Source organism: Lonchura striata, chromosome 20 (assembly GCF_046129695.1).
Source record: "Lonchura striata isolate bLonStr1 chromosome 20, bLonStr1.mat, whole genome shotgun sequence".
Taxonomy (NCBI): Eukaryota; Metazoa; Chordata; class Aves; order Passeriformes; family Estrildidae; genus Lonchura; species Lonchura striata.
Window position 1 is genome coordinate 10,512,244 of NC_134622.1, and position 20,250 is coordinate 10,532,493.

Genomic DNA, 20,250 nt, shown 5'->3' on the forward strand with positions numbered 1-20,250 from the left:
TTTCTTTTGCCCAGCCCTGCGGGTGACTTGCACCCAAAGGCAGTGAAGGGGCACTGGAACCACCCTGGGATCAGCCAGGTTGGTTTTGGGGGACTGCTGCTGCAGCCAGCCCTCGCTGCACTCCAGACTCACAGCTGGGGCATGCAGATCCTTCATTACACACCCAGGTGGACGTGGAACATTAAATACGGAGCAAGGCTGGAGATGGGCACTTTGGGATGGTGGCACCTGCAGGATTGGTGACACCGGGCCGGGGTGACGCGGGGAGGCTGCAGCTGCTCCAGCCCAGCTTAGTCACAGCACTGAGGTATGCACAGAATGAGTCTTCCCGGGGCTGTGTTACCCGCCTGTCATTAAAGCATCAGTGCTGGGGGCTTTTTTTGGGACTCACAGCTGCCGTCACCCCAGCAGCAAACGCTCTGGGCCCGCTGGTGACTCAGCCCGAGAGGAGGGGGCTGCCTGGAGCACATCCCGGGGGCTCCCACCGCCCCAGCACCGGCTCCCGCTCCCCACGGAGCAGATAACCCCGATACCAACGGCACACGAGGAGCCCTAGTTCTAGTGCCTGCTCAAATTCCCATCAGGAGGGGCCTGTGAAACCTAAACCACCCTCCCTGGGAGAAAACACCTCTCTGGAGCAGCAGCTTTTGAGCTGTGGTTAGAGAAACCCCAGGTGCCGTCCTGCTGAGAAGGGAAAAGGGGAAAATCCAAAGCACGTGGTGATGCCCCATAGTGATCTCTGGCCTTCCAGCAAACTGGCTGGGTGACCTTCCAGGAAAAGCCAGCATGGATTTATTAGTGGCTGTGGAGAAAGCAGCTTCCCACAGCCCTCCCTGTGACTGGAGCTGATGGACAGTGCCAGGACTGAGCCCATCAGCAGCACCAGGCACACGAATTCCTGCAGCCCCAGCCCACTGGGCCTCTTCCCACCCGGCTGCTGCCCAGGGAACTGAACACGCTCCCACAGGAACCACAGCCAGGCCACACAGCCCAGCAGTGTGCTCTCACACCTGGCAGAGCTGGATCGGGACCATGTGGAACCCAGCAAGGAGCAGGAAAAGCATGGAGAGCACAGAGATGGGGTCAGGCAGCAGCTCAGCGTGCGCAGCTGTCCAGTGCCTGCCCCACCGCAGGCTCTCCATGGCCACAAGCAAGGATCGTGAGCACCCTTTGCTCCAGGGAATGCACCCTGGAATCTCCTGAGCTCCCCGTACAATCACCAACATCTCATTTCTTTTGCAAAGCCTGTCTGGAAAGTCAATGTTTTATGAACCAGGCGCCAGCACTCCCCAGTGGGAGTGAAATGGGAATGGATGGGAACTCAGAGCACCTCCGGGCCCAGCTCCCAGGGGATGTCTGGGGTCCCTGGCACGGGCCAGCCCCCAGCTCGGCTGCCCAGGAGGCAGGCAGTGCTGTGCCCTGGGGAGGCTGAGCTGCCAGGCCATGGCAGTGGCCCAGCCCTCGCTCCCAGCCTGGCCCAGGGCTCTGGAGAGGGGGTCGGGGCAGGACACGGAGCATCCCGGAGGCACAGCCACAGCTCACAGGCACAGCCCCTGACTCAGCGGGCGAGCACCCGATGAAACTCACCCCACCCTCCCGAGACAAACCAGCACCCTGGCACCTCACCGAGGGAGCTGCCAAACAGCCCACGCCATGGGGTCCTGCACTGCACAGCATCCCTGCATCCCTCTGCCTAGCGAGGGGCCAGTCAGTGCAGTAAAGGCGCCCCAAACACAACACACACACACAAACAGGCTCCTCCTGACCCCCTCGAGCCCACGGTCACCCACAGCCCACCAGAGGGAAAACTGGCTTTGGGGGACAGCCCTTTCCTCCATGAGGCACCGGGGTGGCAGGGGCAGGCAGGGATGCTGACACGCAGGACAGGGCACAGGGATGGCCCCGGTGCTGACTCAGCTTGTGGCACACGTGTGGCTCCCCGCAGCCCAACACACCCGGGCTGTGGAAACACTTCCCACTGCACCCACTGGCCCCACGGATCAGAGCACCCCATGGATTTGGAAAGGGTGACACACCCTCACGGCCACATCCTGGAGCCCCTGAGCCAAAATCCTCCTGCCCAGGGAGCTCGGATTGGCACACGTTCCCCTTCTGCTCCTTGTGCTGCTGGAAAGCCACAAAGCCCTCCCTGCTGTGGCTGCCCGGCTGTGCTTGACATCCCTGGGGAGTTATAGCATCCCTGGGGAGCTGTGACATCCCTGCAGGCCTGTGACATCCCTGCCTCTCAGCGAGGCCTCTGCTGACCCACATTTGGCCACCGAAGCCCCACCACATGGTGACCCAAGCCCTGGCTTTGTTCTCGCCCCTTAAGGAGCTCCTGCTCGGGGATCTCTGCTCCAGCTGTCACCTCGCATCAAGCGCCAGGCGGCCGATGGCCCCGCACTGGGATTTGTCCCCACAGGAGCATTCGCTGCCTGCCCTGGGTCCCTGCTGCCGTCAGAGGCGAGGAGGGGAAGGCAGCACCCCAAACCAGCCCCTCGAGGCTCCCTGAGGCGGGGCTGGGGGTGCTGCTGGCACTCAGCGCCTGTGGCTCCACACTCCGACCACCCTGGATGCAGCTGTCGCTCCCAAAACCAGCAGGTCCCAATCCCTGGGCTTTGTTCCTCACTCTGGGACCTTTGTCTACATCACCCGGTGCAGGTCGAAGGTGGGGAAGAGAAAATTGTGGAGTAGCCATGGAAACTGGAGGAGATGGATGGATGGATGGATGGATGGATGGATGGATGGATGGATGGATGGATGGATGGCAGCTGTGGAAGGCAGCCTGCTCCCCTCTCAGCAGGCCTTCGTGACCCTGAGCACACCCTGGCAGAGCAGGGGAACACCCGGTGATTAAGATAATAGCCCTAATGACCAGCTAATGGCCCGTGGTCAGGCGCACCCTTTGGGAATGTGCCCGGACCCACCACGCTGTGCTCACCCCAGCACAGCCAGCGGGCATCTGCCAGGCTGGGCTGGGGAAGGTGGGTTCACAGTCACAGAATATCCTGACCCACAAGAACCAGAGTCCAAGTCCTGACCCTTCCAAAGCCATCACCCCCAGAGGCACCGCGGGGTCATCGGTCACCACTCAGAGCATCCTGGCCCTACACAGACTTCAGAACTTTACCAAGAGATGCACAGTTGCTATGGGAAGGGGAAAAACCCGTCCACAACACGATGTCTGCCTTAGAGGAGAGCTGCTGCTGCCCCACATCCTGTATGGGTGGGAGCTCAGGCTGCCTTCCCAGGGCTGGGGGGCCCACAGAGGCTCTGCAGTCCCCCTGTGCCAGGGCACAGAGCAGGCAGCTGTCCCAGGAAGCACCCAGTGCCTGACACCTCCCTGTGCTCAGGAGCAAACCCTCACAGTCCCGCCTGGCCCTCAAACATCCGTCCTGGACAAAACAGCTCTTGGCAGGAGGGCCTTGGCAGGACAGCAGCCCCCAGCCGGGTCCCCCAGCTCCCGTGAATGAACCTCTGGCCAGGGCTGAGTGTGGGAAGGAGCTGACATTCCCTTTTCGCTTTGTTGCTGCTGTGTCCCTGGGTCAAAGGCCTCCCAGGTTTCCCTCTTTGCATCCTCTGTCCCACACCAAACACACACAAAGCTCCTGGCAGGGTGCAGGTTAAAAGGACGAGTTGCACTGCCATTAGAAACACTTTTGCAGTTGTGTCAGTAGTTAAAAACTGCCCAGGATGAGCAACTGGAGCTGTGCAGAGCCTTTTTCTCACTCTGGTGGTGAGGGGGAATGAGGGGTTTAGCTGCTTGCGCAGGGAATCCCACAGGCTGCCACTCAAAACCCATCTTTGTCTCTCCCTACGCTGCCCATGGCCAGTAAACACCACCCAGGCTTGCACTGCCAGGGCTCCGAGCCCCCGGCCCAGGGATCCCAGCTCCAGGGGGACCCCGGGGGCTCAGCAGTCTCTCAGCTTCTCACAGACCTGATGATCACCCGGGGATCACCCGGGGATTTGTCTCTGCCCCTGAGATGGTGCAGCTCCAAGGAAGGCAGCAGTACTGATGCAACACGGAGGCAAAAAAAACCCTTGAGCTTGGAGAGCCCAAACCCTCACATTTTCATTTTTTTTGGCCTTTTGAGGTTTTCTTAATTTGTCTATTTTTGTTCCTCGCCCACCTCCGCGCGGAGTGTGACGCGAGCCCTCGCTGGAGAGGCAGGGTTTTAAGGGAGAGCTCTGGCTGCTATAAAGCAGCGAGGTTCTTGGAAAAACAGCCTCTGGAGCAATAAACAGATTTGGAGCTGAGGGCTGTGAGGGACGGCTCCATCTGGGCTGCTGAGTCATGAAACCTGCCCGAGCGAGATACCAGCCGAGGGCTCGGGCTGGGGGAAGCTTCCTAGGAGGGATTTGGGCTATTTTGGTCAGAGCGTGCGACAACAAAACCAGAAAGCGAACAAAAGCGGGCTGGGGTGGCCACGCTTCGCTCCAGCAGCCACGGGGTTAAAGCAGAGGCTGCCCCCCTTCTCCTCCTCCTCCTCCTCCTCCTCCTCCTCCTCCTCTGCCAGTGCCAGCCTTGTCCCATGCCATGGTGGTGAGGCAGTGGGAGCAGAGCCTACACCTCAATCTCTAGTTTGCAGCCGAAAACAAACTCTCTGACCCCTTTGCTGTGTGGATCCCCGAAATCATGACATCCCTCCATGGGGATCCCGCCTGTGGCATCTCTCCTTGGAGATCCCAGCTATCCACAGGGACTTAAGCTCACCCTGCCCTGGGCCAGGGTCCAGCCTGGCCCCCAGGAGGGTGCCACAAGAAGCCCCAGGAGCCTCAGGACCACCTGGTATTCCTTCACTGTGCTCCCAGCGTGGGGAGGAGCTGTGGCTTGGGATGTCCCGAGTCACAAAAACCAGGTTCCTCTCTCTCTCTCAGGGCTGGCCCCCTCCCCAGTGAGCAACCATCCAGCCGAGGGACTTTGGCACGTCCCCATCCCCAAAGGGACCCCACCTTGTGCCCACACATGCTGGCAGGGTCCCCACGGGGACATGGCACATCCCATCCCTAACAAGGGATGTCCTGGGCCCTGCCACATCCCCACATGCTGTCCCGTCCTCATGGGGACCCTGCCACACCCCTGTGCCCACAGTGACCACCTCTCCCTGCCATGTCCCATCACTGCCTTCCACACATCCATCCCCACAGGGCACCCGTTGTGTCCCCACAGCCATCCCCATTGTCTCCATCCCCACAGAGCACCCGTCATGTCCCCACCGAAACCCTCACTTGTTTCCTTTCCCTTGGGACCCCACTCATCCCCACATCTCCATGGGAGCCCTCTGTGCCCCACAGCACACCCCACTCTCCCCGTTCCCCACAGGCACCCCGTGTTTTCTGCACAGTGACCCTCAGTATCCCCATCCCCACAGCGACCCTGTTGTGTCCCCACTGCGATCCCCATTGTCTCCATCCCCACAGTGACCCCGTCGTGTCCCCACTGAAACCCTCACTTGTTTCCATCCCCACAGGGACCCCACTCATCCCCGCCTCACTCTCCCCCTTCACAAGCACCTCGTGTTTTCTCCACAATGATCCTCAGTATCCCCATCCCCACAGTGACTCCGTCGTGTCCCCACTGAAACCCTCACTTGTTTCCATCCCCCCAGGACCCCGCTCATCCCCTTGGGACCCCACTCATCCTCACATCCCCACAGGGACCCCACTCATCCCCACCTCACTCTCCCCTTCACAAGCACCTCGTGTTTTCTCCACAGTGACCCTCAGTATCCCCATCCCCACAGTGACCCCGTCGTGTCCCCACTGAAACCCTCACTTGTTTCCATCCTCACAGGGACCCCACTCATCCCCACACCCCCGGGACCCTGATGTACCCCACAGCACACCCCACTCTCCCCGCTCTCCACAGGCACCCCGTGTTTTCTGCACAGCGCCCTCAGCGCCGCTCTCCCCACAGCTGCCCTCAGGCCGGGCGGCGCCTTTAAGCGGGGCCGGTCTCCCGGAGCCCCGCCCGGGGGCCGGCCCGGCCGCCCCCCGTAGCCTGGTAACGGCGGCTCTGCGGGCGGGGGCGGCCCCGGCAGCCGCGGTCAGGTGGCACCGCCGAGACGGAGCCGGCCGAGCACGATAAAAGTCCCGGCCCGCCGCCGCCACGGCTGCGAGGGAGCGCGGAGCCGCCGCCCGGGAGCCATGGTAGGGCCGGGCCGGGTGGGGGTCCGCGGCGCTGGGGGTGCCCCGGCTCTGTGCGCCGTGCCCAGCCCGCCCCGGCGGGAGGGGTCCCGGCGGGCGGGACGCGGGTCGGTGGGGTCCCGCCGGGCTCGGGGCGCCGGGGCTGTGCCGTGGGGCGCCGCTCAAAGCCGGGAGAGCGGGGGCAGCCCCGAGCCCACCGCGGGCACGGCTCCGGGGCTGCCTCGGCGCGCAGCGGAGACGGGGCTCCATCCCTGCGCCCTGCCCTCGGCACCCATCCCTGGCTCTGCACCCGCCTCTGGCTCCTGCCTCGGCACCCCCAGCTCAGGATCCTTCCCTGGATCCTGCCCTTGCACTCGTGCTCTGGGCATCCTTCCCTGGCTCCTGCCTCGGCACCCCCAGCTCAGGATCCTTCCCTGGATCCTGCCTTTGCACTCCTGATTTGGCTCCCATCCCTGGCTCCTGCCCTCGGCACCCCCAGCTCAGGATCCTTCCCTGGATCCTGCCTTTGCACTCCTGATTTGGCTCCCATCCCTGGCTCCTGCCCTCGGCACCCCCAGCTCAGCATCCTTCCCTGGATTCTGCCTTTGCATTCCTGCTCTGGGCTCCCATCCCTGGCTCCTGCCCTCGGCACCCCCAGCTCAGCATCGTTCTCTGGATCCTGCCCTTGCACTCCTGTATTGGGCATCCACCTCTGGTTCCTGCCCTCTGCACCCCCAGCACAGGATCCTTCCCTGGATCCTGCCCTTGCGCTCCTGCTCTGGGGATCCATCCCTTACTCCTGCCATGTCTCCCATCCCTGGCTCCTGCCCTCCACACCCCCAGCTCTCCCCGGTGCCCCCGGCACCCCGGTGGGTGCCCGCAGCTGCCCGGCCTCACATCCAGCCCGGCTGCGTGCACGGCCCTTGACTCAGCTCCGGAGCAGCTGCTTTGAGCAACACCGGTAATCAATGAGTGGCATTTGGCTGTAGGGAGATGAGGCAGGATCATAACCTGTTCGACTGGGCAGCAAATGAGCCTTTTATTCTGGAGGTTTGAGTGTTGGCAGATGCCTTAATATCATGTTGCAAGTTCAGTTTATCCCTAATGCCCCTGCCTCGGGAATGGTGGAGGATTAGCACTGCCAAAACAGTTTTCCCTTACGATACACGGGACCAGCTGCCCCTGCTCTGGCAGGGAGTGGATTCCTCCCCCAGGCCTCGCTGTAAACCTTGGTGTTTGCTGTGTTCTGGTGGTTGGGACGGGCTCTGTGGCACTCTGGTTCCCAAGGAATGAGAAGGAAGGATCCCTGATTTGGGGGACGTGTGCTGTTCCCCGCTGGCAGAGAGATCTGCTGCCACGACTTGGCTGACGTGACCCTGGTGAACGTCAGGGGAGCAGTAATGCAGCAGGTTTTAATCGATTTGAGCCTGGAAGGTGTGAACGTGCAGCTCTGCCTGTCCTTCCTGCCCTCGAGGGCTCGCCTGGGTCCTGGACAGGGACACAGACATCCCGGTTTCCTCCAGGAACAAAGGCGAAATCCCGGGGATTTCATCCCAGCCCTCGCTGCGGGGTCTGCTCTGGGCTCTGGCACTGCTTCTTCGTTGGTCAGGGCAAGATGGAAATTTGCACGGCTTAATTCAATACCTGATCCCAGCTGGAATCTCGGAGCTGGAAAGCCAGAGAGCTCCTGCCACTCTAGTGCTAGAAACGTTCAGGGTGTGGGGGGAAATCTTCTGCCTGAGGGAGGAAAGGGATGCAGAGCCGCCGCAAAAAAGTCTCAGGTCTCCGCTCTGGGAGCCAGAACCAGCTTTGTCCCGCAGAACCAGCCACCTGCACGCCTGGGCATGCAGGAAAAGGCTGGGAATGAGGAGTGGGAAAAAGGCACCTGGGCAGGGCGGTGGGGCCTGGGAGCACCAACGCTGACCCCACCACAGCCATCTATACAGGCTGTGCACCAGAGAAGCCTTCCAGGCTTCCTGCCACCGCTGCAGGACTTTCCTTCCAGGGTGGCTTTCCCTAGAAGGGAGGGGTAACATCTCAAACCAGGCACGGGAGCTTCTCCCAGCCCCTCCTCTCCAGGTACACAGCCCTCAGCACACACACACACCCATTTATCACTTCAAAAAGGACACTCTGAGCAGCCATAATCTGCTGAGAGGGCTCTGGTATTTGGAAATAGCTGAGGAATCTCTGAACAGGAGTCCCAGCTCCCTGGATGCTTGGGAATAAAGCCAGGAACTGGGAGGCAGGCACTGCCCACCTTTCCCAGGGCACCTGTAGTGCAGGCAGTGCGTGGGCTCAGCTCACACAGCTACTCCCCTGCTTTAAAAATAGATTAAAATTATAATAATCAGGCAGGTTTGGGGTTCCCAGCAGGAAGGATCAACAGGTGCTGCCACAGTCACCCCTAGGCCAGGTGGGTAGGGGTTCCCAGGCCGATGGGAATTAATTCTCATTTATTTTCACCATCCCACCCTGCAGTGTGGGGGGGTCTGCAGGTCCCTCCCTTCGGATGCAGGAGTCCTTCATGGAGGAAATGTGAATTTGCACAGCATCCCTGGAAAAGAGAATTCCCCCCAGCCTGGAGCAGGCAGAGCGACCTCCTGGGAGCCGAGCGGTGCTCACAGGGGAAGCTCCACGTGTCCACTCCATCTCCCCCTAAGTGATTAAAATTGCCCTCTCTTCCTGTTACCCGGCACAACCCCATGGGTGTGCTCGGAGCTGACCTCACTCCCTACAGCTGCTGCATCCCCTCTGCTCCCAGCCCTGCCCAGCCAGCCCCTGCCCAGCCTTGGGAAGCGTGGGGAAGGCGTGGGCAGCCCCTGCCCGCAGGGGAGGGGAATGTGTCACCATCAGGTTCATCAGGCTGCCAGCTTTGAGCCCCCCTGAGAAGCCAGGCAGCTGAGAGCCTGCACCAGTTGGCACTGCCCCTGGAAAAGGCCCGGGTGAGGCCAGCGTGGAGGCACCGGATTGTTTCCAGGACACGTTGCAGTGAATTTGCAGCTGCCTTCAATTTTATGGGCTCTGGGGTGGGCTGGGGCAGAGCCCCAGGAGCAGCAGGCACATCCCTGGGCCCAGCAGGGTCACACAGGAGCGAACACACCAGGTCCCTGTGTTTTGTTGTGCTAACAGGGAAGAGATTGTGTCCCTCCTGTCAGCTGTGACCGCGCCGGGCACGGCTCCGGAAAAAACAAGGCTCCATCTTGCAGCACCCCGGGAGCCAGAGCCAGGCGTGGGTCTGCTCCCTGCTCTCCATCCCCATCCCCCGGGGTCACACCTGGACACAGGGAGCAGGGGATGGAGCTTTCCTAAACTCCACCTGCGATCCAGATGCCATCAGCTGGCGCTGGAATAATCTGTGGTGCTCCAGAAGAGGTGGAATCACCGCTGGGGGCTGGAAACCAGCCCTCAGTGCTCAGCCGAGTAGGGAACCGACGCTGCACGCAACAGTCTGATCCTGTTCGTGCCTCCTCACAGCTTACTCCTGCTTTTTAAAGCGTCTCACACGCCTCCCAGGAGTTTTTAAGCAGGATGCAGGTGGCCAGGGCACTGCTCCGTGCTGGGGGAGCCCCATGCCCCCACTGTGCTCCGAGCAGCACGCGGGGCCCGTGGCTCTGAAAGCACAGACGTGGCGTTTAAAAGAAAGATGGTTTGTTTTTCTTGCATCAAATCCTCTCGCTGCTTGCCGAGGGAGGCTTGTCCTCGGAGCAGAGCGAGGATTTATAAATACCAGCGTGCCCCAGGTGGTGCCCGCTGCCCGTCTCGCTCCGTCCCTGCGGCCGGGAGCTCTCCCTGTGGCCAGAGGTTTGGCTGGCAGCTGGCAGGATCCAGCTGCCAGCTGGGGAGGGAGCAGTGCCTGTTCCTGCTGTGGAAGGGGGTGGCTGCATGGATCACAGGGTGGCAGGGATCACAGAGTGGCTGTGGGCCGCTGTCACAGGAGTTGGTGGCAGTGGGAATTGAGATGCTGCTGCCCTGCTGCCCTGCCTGGCAGCCTGAGTCTCTGCCCGCGGTGCCAAGTGGCATCCTCAGATGAGTCCTTGCAAAAACCTCACCGCCCATTTTTCCTGCTGGGAGAACGGCAGTCAGGGAGTGATTTTGGCTGGCAGAGCGCTCAGACACTGCTCGGCTGGGTTGGAGTCACCACCCCTGAGCCTGGTGCCAGCCCGAGGCTCCGTGCTGCCATGTGGCTGTGGGGCGAGGGTGGCTCATCCTCAGCAGAGGCAGGAGGGTGAGCCTTGCCAAGCCCTGGCCTCACCCAGGGCACCGAGCGCCCCGCTGGTGCCAGCAGGAGGGACACAGCAGTGTCAGCTGCCACCCCTCTGAAGGCAGCAGGCTGGGACAGGCTCCTGAGGGACTGCCAGCCCTGCAGCCCAGGGAGCTGCCTGCGTTCCAGGCACGGGGGGCAGACAGGGCTAAACTGCTTGATCTGGGGCCGTGGAGCTTCCCAGGAGAGCCCGGGACTGTTAGCAGGGTGTCTTGTTGTGCGTTTTGGGCATGATTCCCCTTTTTGTGGATCCTCTGGGAAGTTACTGGTGTGTTCTGGCAAGCGTGGGGACCCAGCTGTGCTGGGAGCTGCACAAGCAGCCAGGCCTGCTCAGAGCTCCGGGCAGACAGATTATTATCTTGATTTAACATCTGACAGCTCCCATCCTGCTCCCAGGGGCCAGCCCAGGCTGCCAGCAGAATCAATCGGGGGTTGGTCGCAGCATCCTCCGGCTCAGCCCAGATCACCCCACCTGCTCCCCTTCCTTCTTTCCAGTTCCAAACCCGAGCCACTCGACCTTCCCATGGTGAGGATGTGCTGATGGCTCTTACCCGTGTGACAGGAGCCTGTAATGGCTCCGGGAGCACAACCAAAGGCAGGAGAGCAGAGCCAAGGGCTGGCAAGAGGAGCCAGCGGCTCCCACTCGTTCTCTCCCCTCCCGGCTCTGCCCTGGGCTCCCTTGGACTCAGCACAAGCAAGCCCTGACCCCAGAATGGCTGCAGTTTGTGCTGTGTGCTGAAAGTTACTTGAAATGCCACTCTCCAGGACCGTTTCTGAAGCAATTTGCTGTTCAGCCTGGCTGGAAAGAGCCCTGAGCAGGCTCGTTCATTCAGCGCCTGCAATATTGACTCTTCTCTTTACTGCAGGATTAGAGAGCATTTGTCATCTCCAAAATGAATAACTTTTCTTCTCCTGGGAGGGGGGAGAAGCCTTGCCTCAGTACTGACATTTTGCACACCCAGCCCACAAACCTGCTTCAAATCCCAGATGATGATCTGGGAATTAAACCAGGGGCTTCAGTGTCTCTGTTCCATGAGCAGGGCCCACCCTGCATTAAACCCACAGGGAGAGAGGCCTGGGGGAGCTCTCACCTGCCCAGGTAGCAGCCCCATGGTTGTGTTCCTGCCACACAGCCCGACAGAAACTCAAGTGCCTCAGGGACGAGCCACAGCCCCAGCTCAAGATGGAGGAGCTGCGTTAACAAACAAACAAACCCTTAAAAATCAGAGCAAACCACCCGGCAGCACCAGAATAAGAAGGCAGAAGCTCAGACTTGCCAACTCATTGTCTAGAGCCCGACCAGTTCTCCCTCCTGTCCTGGAGATCACAGTACTCAACTCACAAACTCGCCCTGTTTGTCATTTGAGCTTCCAGAGGTGTTTTCAAGTCTTTCTCAGGCGGTCCAGGAGCCAGCAATGCTTTCCCGTGGGAATTCCAGCTTTTGTTAACAGGACTGCGTTCCCAGGAATGAAAGCAAGAGAAACAAACTCCAGCTGTTGCAAGATTTGGAAGAGCAGAGCCACGAGCGTTGCCGGCAGCAACCTTTCCAAGGGGCTGCACCACAAAACACCGACCTCGGCACCGGCATTGCTGCGTTGCTTTGGAAGTCCTCTTACCTGGAAAGGAGCTGCTCTGGGGCCAGGAGATCCAGCCCAGGTGGGACACAGCCAGCCTTCCACGGGAGCAGCTACCCGGGCCAGGCACCTGCCCCTCCTCCTGAGACCGGGGAAGCACGAAGCTCAGCCTGGAGGTGCAGCAGGAGGTACAGCTGAGAGCTGCGGAGGGTTGGTGGGTGCACGATGAGATCCAGGCTGGAGAAGTGTCCCCTCGCCATAAACCTGAGGATGGTGCTGGCCAGGAGCGCTGGGAGAGGACCTGGAGGCTTTGAAGACAGAGTGTTCTCCAGGCTGTAATTAGCCACTGGCTTCCCCCACCCCTGATTATGCAGAGGAGGGAAGTGGCAGAACCCACCAGTCTGCCAGCGAGGGAGGAGGCAGCTCCAGTCCTGCCCCCTGCCACCCCGGGGACCCCTGCCACCCCATGGGGCACTGTCTGGGCTCTGCGTGTGGGCAAGACCAAGGCACTGTCTGGAAAGGGATTCACTGTGGGTCAGGGCTGCTGCAAGATTAATTAATTCATTAACTGGAGTCAGCCCAGAAAAAGGAGGATGCGATGGCAGGACACCCGGTGGCTACCGGCCCACTGCCAGCCCGTCTTCTCCCAGAGGACCATCTGCACCCTCTGGGGATGTCAGCCCTTTGCAGGACACCCCGGTGACACTCCAGCTCCTCTGGAGAGCACGTAGTGACAGTTCTGGATCCAGCCCTTGGACAGGCTCAGCACCCTGGGGCGCTGGCTTTGGGCTGGTGTGACTCCCCAGCCTATGCCAGCACTCAGAATCCCCAACCAAGGAGCAGTGGGAGAAGAGGAGAGGGTTTTATTTCACATGAGGTGATGCACCCTGGCTGTACCCGGCATCGCAGAGGCTGAAGGGGCAGCCGGTGCCCCTCCCTGTGCCCTGCCAGGAGCCTCTTGTGCCATCAGCCTTCCCGGCTGTGTGAGTGCTTTGTTCCACCTTCAGCGATTTTCTCCTTTTTTTCCTGCACTCAGCAACGCCCGGGAAGAGGCTTTTCATTCCTTTTCCCTTTCTCTGCCCCAGCACAATGGCAGGAATGGCAGCGTGAAGAGCAGCAGTGTTGGATTACAGCGGGGTGCGGTGGGATAACGCGGGTGTGCCGGGGCACTCTCCCGGGAGCAGAGCGGGGCACTCCGGGCTGGGCAGGAGGATGCGGGGCTGCAGCCCTGGGCACGGATGAAGGCTCCCACCTGCCGATCTCAGCCGGAGCCGCTGCCAGCCCGGGCAGACGAGCCCCTTGCGTTTCCCAGCTCCCCGCACGGCAGCAGCTGCTCAGCCCGGTGTGTGTGGGCAGCAGCGTGGCTCTGTCACATGCCTGGGACAGCACGGTGGCATCCCAGCCACCTCCAGCACGGCAGGGGACGCAGCAGCGGGTGCTGTGCTGGCTGTGCCCCAGCGCCGGGCACCATCAGCCTCCAGGCGCGTGCTCTGTGGGCACGGCAGCCTCATCTCTCGCTGCAAGAATGAGATGCTCCTCAAAATATTCCGTCCTTCTGGCTGAGAGCTGCTCTGGATCAGGGGGGAGCAGTGCCGGCCATTCCGAGCCCCGGGGATGTCCTGTGTACCTGGGATGGAACAGGTTGGACGGAGCAGCTGTGGCTGCCCCTGGGTCCCTGGAGGTGTCCAAGGCCAGGCTGGATGGGGCTTGGAGCAGCCTGGGATGGGATGGGATGGGATAGAGATGAACAGGTGTTTATCCCCAGAGTTTGCAGAGCGAGCCCAGCCTGTCACATGCAAATCCCCGGATAAGTTCCTGCCTGCAAACAGGAACCACTTTATGGAAAGCAGCAGAGCCCTTCCCAAACAGCCTCAGGGGTGCTCTGGCTCCTCCAGGAGCAGCTGGAGGCTCTGCCAGGCTCAGGGCTGCTTTGGGGTGGCACTGCTCTCATCCAGCAGTGTTTCCCAGGTGATACACCTCCACTCAGGCTTCCAGGAAAGGAAGGGGATGGTGGTCCCATCCTCAGCTTTTCAGGAGCATGGTGCTGTGGCTCTGGATCAGCTCTGCCCCTTCCCATTCAGAAGAACAGGCTTGGGCACCATCAGAAGGACACACCTGCCCCAGCTCTCTGGGCCTGGGTGGATGCTAAAGGAGACATTAGAGCAAATTAATTACTTAAGTGACTTAATTCTTTTCGAGCCATGACTTCTGTGCCAGCCTCAGATTCCTCTGGGCTCACCGTGATTTTGAGTGCTGTGTTGGCAGGAATTGGTGACACGGTGGTGTTGGCAGCAAGTGCTACCCTGAGTCCTCTGTCTCTGTGTGGGGAAGCCGTGCTCCTCCCTCCCAGCTCTTGGACCCTCACCTGTAATGCCAGAGCCCAGTGCAGCTCCCAGTCCAATCCGTGCTCTTTTGTCTCCCCAGCTCGGCGTTGGACACGCTCCCTGAGCCACCCCAGCCTCAGCAGCCCGGAGCACCGCGGTGCCGTCCGTGACCTAGGGCAGGACTTGGTACAAAACGTAAGTGCCCAAATCCTTTGCACTGTCAGTAAGAGCTGCTTGAGAGCAGGGATTTCCCCTGCTCAGAGAACTTGATTCCTCTGAAAAAACACACCTTTCCTTGCTGCTCCAGCTGGGTGACTGCAGTGGGGGGAAGCTGAGCACTCGTAGCTGCAGCAAAAGCCTCGTTGGGGCAGGAACTTTTGCAGCTTTAGGTCCACAGCTTCAGAAGCTGCTCAAGTAGCTGCCAGCAGGGAAGAGCCACGGAGGAGGCCACGTTATGCTCATTAAGTTTCTGTGCCACAGAGCCAGAAATCCACTGGCAGCACCACCAGCCACTGCTGGGACCTGCGGGTGCTTCCCAGAGGGCAGACACTGAGGGCTGGGGAAGCCACAGCCCTTTAAAGGACCTTCTTAACATAATTAGGAATTGCTGGAGGGACAGATTCCTGTCCCCAAGGCCCCCGAGCATCCCCCAAGTCCCTTCAGCTCTGCCAGTGCCACCAGGGTGGGCTCAGAGGTACCTGGGCAGGGACTCCCCAGGCTGCACAGACTGGAGCCTTTCCCATGCCCTTCTCCAAACAGAGAACACACAGACTGGCAGATTATTGATACTCCAGGGCTCGTCCCCTTGCCTGCAGCTTCTCCCCTGGCTTTGGAGGTGCCCCAAAGGAGCAGGGGGAGTCCGAGCAGGGACCCTCCAGGCCCGTGGGCGATCCCAGGCCTCGGCAGAGCGTGTCTCTGTGCCAAGCATTAGTCAGGCACTAAAGCAGGACAAGAGCCTCCCCTGTCCCAGCCTCTGCTCTTGGGTTTTACTCCCAGCTTCTGACATAACCAGGTCACTCTTTCCACACTTCCCCTGCTTCCGTGAGAGCCGATGACTGATGGGGATGGACGTGACTCACCGCCCTTCCTAATGAGCCATTTTCCTCTCTTGATGTGCTTTGGCGGGGCCTTTCCTACACCTAAAAAGGAGAAGGGTGGCACTGGGGAGAGGTGCTGGAAATTGCTGGCATCTGCTGTTCCTCACCATCCCTTTGAACTGTGGCCAGCTGTGAGGCTGCTGTGTTCAAGTATGGAAAAGGTGCAGCTCCTCCTCCACGTGCTGGTCCGGGTGAGATGCTGTCCGGGCCCACAGGTAAACCCTTGGCGATTAATTGGAGTTAATTAGGCTGGAAGGTTTTGTTGTTGCTGTCTGTCCAGGCAGTGCCTGGGGGACAGCAGTAATGAGCACTGTGAGCCCAGCCCCACATTCCCCAGGGAGCTTTGCCAGGCCACAGCAGGGCGAGCTGGGCTTTCCTGTTGCTGGCACAGACACGGTGAGGGACGGCTCCCCGCTCATGTTCCTCACTTGTGTTTTGCAGTGACTAAGCAGCGGGAGCTCTCGCTGTCCTGCCGCCACCAGGCCAGACGATCCCTCCCTTGGCTGCACATCCCCTTGGCTCTCTTCCCATAATGGAAGCCTGAGTGCCAAGATCCTCCATGACCTCCAGAAGCCACAACTCCCTGCCGAGAACTCTGATGGCTCCGCGAATGCTCTCCGAAGGTGCCCTGGGGGGCATCGCCCAGATCACGCCCTCGCTGTACCTGAGCCGGGGCAGCGTCGCCTCCAACCGGCACCTGCTGCTGTCCCGGGGCATCACCTGCATCATCAACGCCACCATCGAGATCCCCAACTTCAACTGGCCCCAGTTCGAGTACGTGAAAGTGCCTTTGGCCGACATGCCCAACGCCCCCATCTCGCTGTACTTCGACAGCGTGGCCGACAAGATCCACAGCGTGGCGCGGAAGCACGGCGCCACGCTGGTGCACTGCGCCGCCGGCGTCAGCAGGTCGGCCACGCTCTGCATCGCCTTCCTCATGAAGTACCACAAGGTCTCCCTCTTCGAGGCCTACAACTGGGTCAAGTCGCGGCGCCCCGTGATCCGGCCCAACGTGGGCTTCTGGAGGCAGCTGATAGACTACGAGAGGAAGCTCTTTGGGAAGACCACGGTTAAAATGGTACAGACACCCTATGGCATCATCCCAGACGTTTACGAGAGAGAGAGGAGACCCCTGATGCCTTACTGGGGAATTTAATGGGACCGCAGACGGGAAGCACAACGGGAGGGACGCGCTCTTCCGAGTCCACCAGACTGGAGACGTTCCCTTCTCCTTCTACGGCCAACTTTGGTTCTTTACCATACAGCAGAACCTCAATTCTCACCTCACTAACCTGCAAGGCCAACGATTCCCTTCAAAGCATTTTTCTCTATGGGGATTTCCCATCTGCATCTCCGATTTAGCAAAACCGGGTCTCATTATAAGTTTATTCCTTCCATTAAGCCTCCGTATTTTTTTTCTTTCATTTAGTCAAGTTTATTAGGATCCTCCAGGGAAGAGCCCAAGAGGCACTGGGCAGAGCGGGTGTCCCAAGTGTGCAGTAGTAGCCTGGATATTTTCTTCTAGCTTGTTTGCTTCCTTGCAAAACCCTGTAGTGGCTCAGGAGCAGCACCAGCGAGGCCCTGCTCCACAGCAGCAGATTTTCCAAGCACCAGGGAGGCAGGAATACAGGGGCTGTGGTGCTGGTGCTGGTGTTTTCTTTAACATCCATAGTGACTCTCAGTATATAGTGTTTGAGATCTTTAGTCAGCTCTTAATTGTATTCAAAGTTAGGGGGAAAAAAAGGGAAAAAAAAACCAAGATTGAATCAGTCCATGTCGGCCACAAGTAAAATAAAAATTGAGCAATTTAAATCAAATAAATACAAGATCCTTTTTCACTCATTCCATACCAGGGCAATAGTCTTGGAATACACTTCCAACTACTGGAAAATGCTGGTGTGTGTTGTGGGTGTGGAAAGTTGACAGATCTTGTCCAGATGTGGCTCCAGGCAGAAGCGAGAGGGTTGATGCCACTGGGCAGCCAAAGAGACGCTCAGGAATGTGTGTGTGTCCCCTGCTGGGCTGGGCTGTGTGTGCCAGCATCCCTGCAGCCAGACAGGGAGAATCCCCTGGTTCCTCAGCAGGGCTGTGCCAGCATCCCTGCAGCCAGACAGGGAGAATCCCCTGGTTCCTCTGCAGGGCTGTGCCAGCATCCCTGCAGCCAGGACAGGGAGAATCTCCTGGTTCCTCAGTGGGGCTATGCCAGCATCCCTGCAGCCAGACAGGAGAATCCCCTGGTTCCTCAGCAGGGCTGTGCCAGCATCCCTGCAGCCAGGACAGGGAGAATCCCCTGGTTCCTCAGTGGGGCTGTGCCAGCATCCCTGCAGCCAGGACAGGGAGAATCCCCTGGTTCCTCAGTGGGGCTGTGCCAGCATCCCTGCAGCCAGGACAGGGAGAATCCCCTGGTTCCTCAGCAGGGCTGTGCCAGCATCCCTGCAGCCAGGACAGCCCCAGGACAGGGTGAGTCCCCTGGTTCCTCAGCTCTGGCTCCGCTCTGGACCTGCCTTAGCCCATTCCTGCCTCTCTCCATTCCGTCCTCAAGGTTATGCTGCATTCCAGGGTTGCTCCTGTCTGTCCCACGGGGGGTGACAGAGGCCTGGCCTCGCTCAGAGTGTGCCAGGAGTGACTCCAGCCCCAGCCCTTCCCTGGGAGAAGCCTTCCCGTGGCTCCAGGGGCAGGGACTGTGGAGTCAGGGTCACTTCCCTGGAGTGTGACTGGAGCCCAGGAGAGCCCCGCTCCTGAGAAGGCACCAGAGTTTCTGTTGCCTCTGGAGGAGGAGCAGGCAGAGTGCTGCCATTGCTGTCTGATTTAAATGAGATTCTATACTTGTAAAAAAAAAAATCAATAAAGATTAAACCAGAACATGTGTTGGTTTCCTGTTCCAAAGTATGCTAATGGAGCTCCAGCAGCAGCCTGAGGCCCAGCAGTGCCTTTCAACAGCGGTAGCTGAAGGATGTTTTCTGCTTTTCTAGATGAGTTTGGCCCCACTGAAATAAAGGTGATCTTTGCCATCAACTGCTCCCAGGTCAGCTTCCATGACTGGATCCCAGTTCCAGTGGCAGGCAAACACAGGAGACTCATCTCCCACATTTAGCAGGAATTAAACTTCAGCCAGGGAAATGGTAAGCGAGGAACTAGAGAGTGAAAATAAAGATTAATCACTGGTCTGGAGATGTTCCAACACATGACATTTTAAAGGGGAAAAAATGCTAAAAACTGAAATATGCTCACAAAATTAAACTTTACCTAAAAATGGGCAAAGTAGGGTTTAACAGCATTTTTGGTATAAAAAAATGGGAGGTTAAAAATTCTCCACTTTGGATTATTCTTTAGATTTTGTGCACACACTGCCCGAGGACTGAGGGGAGAGGGAATGCTGATATTCAGCCAAGAAGGCACCAAGGCCTGGCTTTAAACACAAGGGAAAGTTACACCTATAAAAAGTGAAATTGCCTAATAAAATACATGAGGAAACAATTCACCTGAAATCCCCATTCAAGGTTATATTACAGTCTTAGTGCTTGTGGGGATTTCATTGCAAAAGCTCCTCTTGAATTCACTACAGCAAAAGATTTTACACAAGTGTTTTCCCCCTCAAAATCCAGTTTTTTCTCCATTCTCAAATGTACAGAAACCAAAGAAAAAAGAGCCCTGGTTTGCCTTGGATTGCTCTGAGCACACCCACTGGCTTTGAGAGGAACACTCCTTCTCCTGCTCCCCACAGGCTTTTCCAAATGGTATCTTAATTGTCTGGAAAATATTTTATATCTTCCAGTACTTGGTGAGACACCTTCCCCATCCCAGGCACAGAGCAGGTTTCACTTACATTTTGATGTAAATATTTCAGCTTCCCAGGCTGGTCAGATATGAAACGAGCTTTTTATTGAACACCAGGTTTGAATCTCAACAGAGAATTTCTAAATCATTGCAGGAATTAAGGGAGTAAACAAGGTACTAAAGTCAATTAATAACAGTTATTCTCACTGGATTTAAAATATCAGCAGCAACTCCAGCACAGCACAAACCCAAACAGCTCCAACTAATAATCACAAAACCACTTCTGGAAGAAAAATAACATTTGCCCAGAGGGCAGGAGAAGAAACACAATAGAAAGAGAAGTTTTCTGATTGCTCTTCTTCATAAAATGATGACATTCCTATTTTAACATTGAGAACTGGAATTAAATACAGGTGCAGAATTGAAAGTAAACTCAAAGCAGCAGTTTGTACAATAGCAGCTTTTATTGGAAAGGCAGGTTTTGTTTCAAGTGGATGATTCCCAGTGCAGCTGACAGGACTCGGAGCAGTCCATGGGTGCCTGTGAGCTCCTGGGGAGCTTCACCCTCACCCCTCGGCCTGCAGGGACTGCAGGAAGGAGCTGCTCCCCCCAAACCAGCCAGGAGCAGCTGCTGCCAGGGAGGAAAGGCCCTTGGGGAGTGCAGGAGGTGGCAATGCCCAGGGCACGGGTGGCCTCTGAGGGGCTGCAGGGACTCACAGCCCAACACCAGGAGCAGGGGAAGGGCTGGAGCAGCCCCAGCAGCAGGGAGAAGCTGCCAGGGCAGGGCAGCACCAGGAACACATTAAATAAAGCCATTTAAATACATTAAATAACCGAGCTAATAATTCCTCAGAAGTCCAAACGTACACACAGAGACAGAAACTCCACTTTCCACAGGTCACGCCAAGGCAGCCCCTTCTATCTATCTACACGTAGATAAAAAAACAAAGAAAATCTCGTTTCTCTTCTCCAGTGAGAGAATCCATGCAGGAAAAGGAGCTACAGGTCTGAAATTGGACACAGGCAAAGGGAAGGCAGCAGGGAAGGTGGGCTGTGACAATCCTGTCACCTTGGATACAGCTTGG

The 20,250-nt window shown here is 58.5% G+C and overlaps 1 protein-coding gene across 1 annotated transcript; it reads left to right on the forward strand.

The window, feature by feature from the left end:
* Positions 1-6,003: 6,003 nt before the first annotated feature.
* Positions 6,004-18,250, forward strand: DUSP14 (dual specificity phosphatase 14). Its single transcript, XM_021533009.3, has 3 exons — positions 6,004-6,153; positions 14,392-14,486; positions 15,830-18,250. The coding sequence occupies exon 3, from the start codon at positions 15,948-15,950 to the stop codon at positions 16,542-16,544; it is 597 nt and encodes a 198-aa protein (XP_021388684.1). The 5' UTR covers positions 6,004-6,153; positions 14,392-14,486; positions 15,830-15,947; the 3' UTR covers positions 16,545-18,250.
* The last annotated feature ends 2,000 nt before the right edge of the window (positions 18,251-20,250 follow it).

Bases quoted from the DNA above. Each gene is read 5' to 3' on its own strand.
- DUSP14 (XM_021533009.3), top strand. From the start codon at position 15,948: ATGACCTCCAGAAGCCACAACTCCCTGCCGAGAACTCTGATGGCTCCG.